Source organism: Otolemur garnettii, unplaced genomic scaffold (genome assembly GCF_000181295.1).
Source record: "Otolemur garnettii isolate 467f Iridium unplaced genomic scaffold, OtoGar3 scaffold00048, whole genome shotgun sequence".
Classification (NCBI taxonomy): domain Eukaryota; kingdom Metazoa; phylum Chordata; class Mammalia; order Primates; family Galagidae; genus Otolemur; species Otolemur garnettii.
In genome coordinates, this window is record NW_003852443.1 from 7,533,722 (window position 1) to 7,536,565 (window position 2,844).

Below are 2,844 nucleotides of genomic sequence, written 5' to 3' on the forward strand. Positions count from 1 at the left end.
GCAGGCATAGATCTTGCTAAGGTTTCAGGTAATATCCCAAAAGAGCGTTCCCTTCTTTAAAGGAATGGATGATGTTAACTGCTCAATTTTACCCTATTGGATTTGCAACATTCTAACATTTATTTATTTAGCTATGATGACAACAATTATGGATGAGTTTGGCAGCATTTTGAACATCTACTAAAATATGTTATAGAAAATAGACATTAAAAAAAAAAAATCTGTCTTCATGGGAAGCCCAGGTTAATTGTTGATGCCCTAAATTCCAGCTGGAACATCTCATCAAATCAAGAGAACTGGAGTTTCCAGAGCAGCCAAAGGAACTGGATGATGTTCATGATATCCAGATTCACCTCAGTCGCTCTCAGGAAAAGCAGGCACATGTAGACCATCTCTACAAACTGGCCCTTTCCCTGGGAGTGGACCTCATCTCATCAGTGCAGCGGCCTGTGAGCATCTCAGAGCACCATTGCTTACACTGAATTCAGGGCCTGGGCTAAAAGAACCACACAGATTGCTTAGTATATGTTAAATTACAAAATATATTAAACCTGATGTAGTTATTTGTGGTAAGCTTCTACCCTATGACAAAAGAAAAAAATCAATCAGAAAATCCATATATATAAGTCTTGTTTATTGTTTCAAATCTCATGACATTTTTCAAAAAAGAGTGTTTATATTGTAGATCTGTGTAATCCAGATGGCAATCAGTTTTTTGCCCTTAAAATATACCTAATGCAACTAAAGAACTAAACTTTTAATTTTATTCGATTTGAATCTATTTAAATGTATTTTTTAAAACCAATTCTCAGTATGGTTATTAGAAAGCTTTTAATTAGGCTGAGAACAGCTAGAGTATGGGAATCAAATTTTGAAACTCTAAATTTTCAGAAATTTAAATACAGATCAAATATTTCTGACAGAAATTGAACAATTGAGATATGATCAAAGTATAAGTATTAATTTCACCTATTTTGCTTTTACTTTTTGATATGATGACTAGAACACTGAAAATTATTTGCGTTACATATCTGTTGGCCAATGCTGCATTAGCATTGCAGTACTGGAAGACCTTCCAGATCTGAGAGCTGATCCAGGCCAGAACCCACATGTTATAGGTAAAGAAATTTGAGGCCCAGAAAAGATAGCTGCCTTATCTACAAAAGCTCAGAATGGTTCCCCTGGTTTTAGCCAAGAAACTGGGAAGTAATCCTTCGATCTGCTTTATGCCACTGGACAGACTTCAAAAGACAAGCCTAAAAGGGAAGAAAGTATTTCCAGATAAAAGTTTCATAAATAACATAACGAGAGCTGATTTTCTAAAAATCCTTCTCCAAATTCCTAATTTGAAGGGGAGAAAGATGTTTATTCCATCGATATGTATAACATCATATTGGCCAATATGATAGCATCATAAAGGCCAATTGTATTTTAAAGTGCTTTTAAGATATCCACTTCCCTCCATGAAAGGCAGTGAACCTAAAGAATATTTTTTTAAACCACAGACATAGAAATACCAAGTATCTGTTGCTGTTAATAGAATCTACTTTTTGCCAGAGAAAAGCTTCCTTTTTAAAGAGTTTTATTTTATAAGTAAAGTTTTTTGTTGTTGTTTTTTTCTTTGAGACAGAGTCTCACTTTGATGCCCCTTGGTAGAGTGCTGTGGTGTCACAGCTCACAGCAACCTCAAACCCTTGGGCTTAAGTGATCCTCTTGCCTCAGCCTCCCAAGTAGCTGGGACTATAGGCGCCTGCCACAAGGGCCAGCTCTTAGTAAAGTATTTTAAAAAGAAAAAGGAAAGTTGGCAGTCTCACTTTGTGCAGAAAATGTGAATTGTTCTCCAATCCTCCTCTGGCTTGGCCCCAGGAGCTCCTCAGTACGGAGTGGAGATGGCAGCCCTTGCATAATGAACCTGAGGTTAAGCTTAAGTTGACAGGAAAATTATAGCACAGAAGTTAAATGTTTCTAATGCATATTTTATGCCTTTTGAAGTAAAAATTATACCTTATAATGAATGATGTCTCTGAGGAGTTGGATGTGATGAGCAAATCTTCAGAACTAGAGAAGCAAGACAGGAAATGTCTTTCCTGCAATGTTGGGTGTCTGGCTTCTTTCTGAAATAATTATATTCAAATATGTTTAAGGTAAAATAAATCAGGAGCCTGTTTCTGTTTTTAAAAAGTGTCATCTATGAGTTTCCCAATGCCGGTAAATAGCATGTTCGTCTCATTGCTGTTTCACCCGTCACCCGGCTTCTTCCACTTGCCTTTCGTTTTCAGAGCTGCTCGAACGTGTCTGCAAAGAACCTGCAGCAGCAGTTAGAGATGCTTGACGGGGACACCCAGAAGTGGTGTGCCAAAGCCGCAGAGTATGAACAGACCCTGTCCCACAGCTTGGAGTACTGTGCCGCCAGAGACGAGATAAACGAGGTGGGGGATGTGTGAACTGACACAGTGCCAAAGGAGAGGTGTCCCAGTGTCTGAATGCATTTATGATCACATGCACACAATGAGTCAGGAGACTGTCTTCTCACCCATGTCCTTTAATCCAAGGGCAGTGGCCTCAGGAATCTGAAAGTTCAAGCAAGCTCCCAAACTTCTTGAAGCCAATGTCTCCTCAATGAACAGAAAAACCTAGAATGTAGTAGTTTTTGGTTCCTTTTGTTTGTGTGGGGGATTTTGTTTCGTTTTGTTTTCCTCCGCTCAAGGCTGTGTAGAAGTCATTTGCTTGAGGGGATACAGCTTTTTCAGGGCACAGAGGAAAGGGCGACACTGACCCATTGCAGCCAACTCCAGCTTGCTGAGTTTCTATTTAAGTGCCATTGACTCATGGTGAAGGGGGTGC

The 2,844-nt window shown here is 39.0% G+C and overlaps 1 protein-coding gene across 3 annotated transcripts in view; it reads left to right on the forward strand.

Moving 5' to 3' along the window:
- CCDC141 (coiled-coil domain containing 141) overlaps nt 1-2,844 on the forward strand; it is a 187,236-nt gene that overhangs the window by 145,932 nt on the left and 38,460 nt on the right. For all 3 annotated transcript variants that reach the window (XM_003791474.3, XM_023514171.1, XM_023514172.1), the window contains 2 exons: nt 270-449; nt 2,280-2,429. In XM_003791474.3, coding sequence (XP_003791522.1) covers nt 270-449; nt 2,280-2,429 — 330 coding nt within the window. The remainder of the gene's footprint in view (nt 1-269; nt 450-2,279; nt 2,430-2,844) is intronic.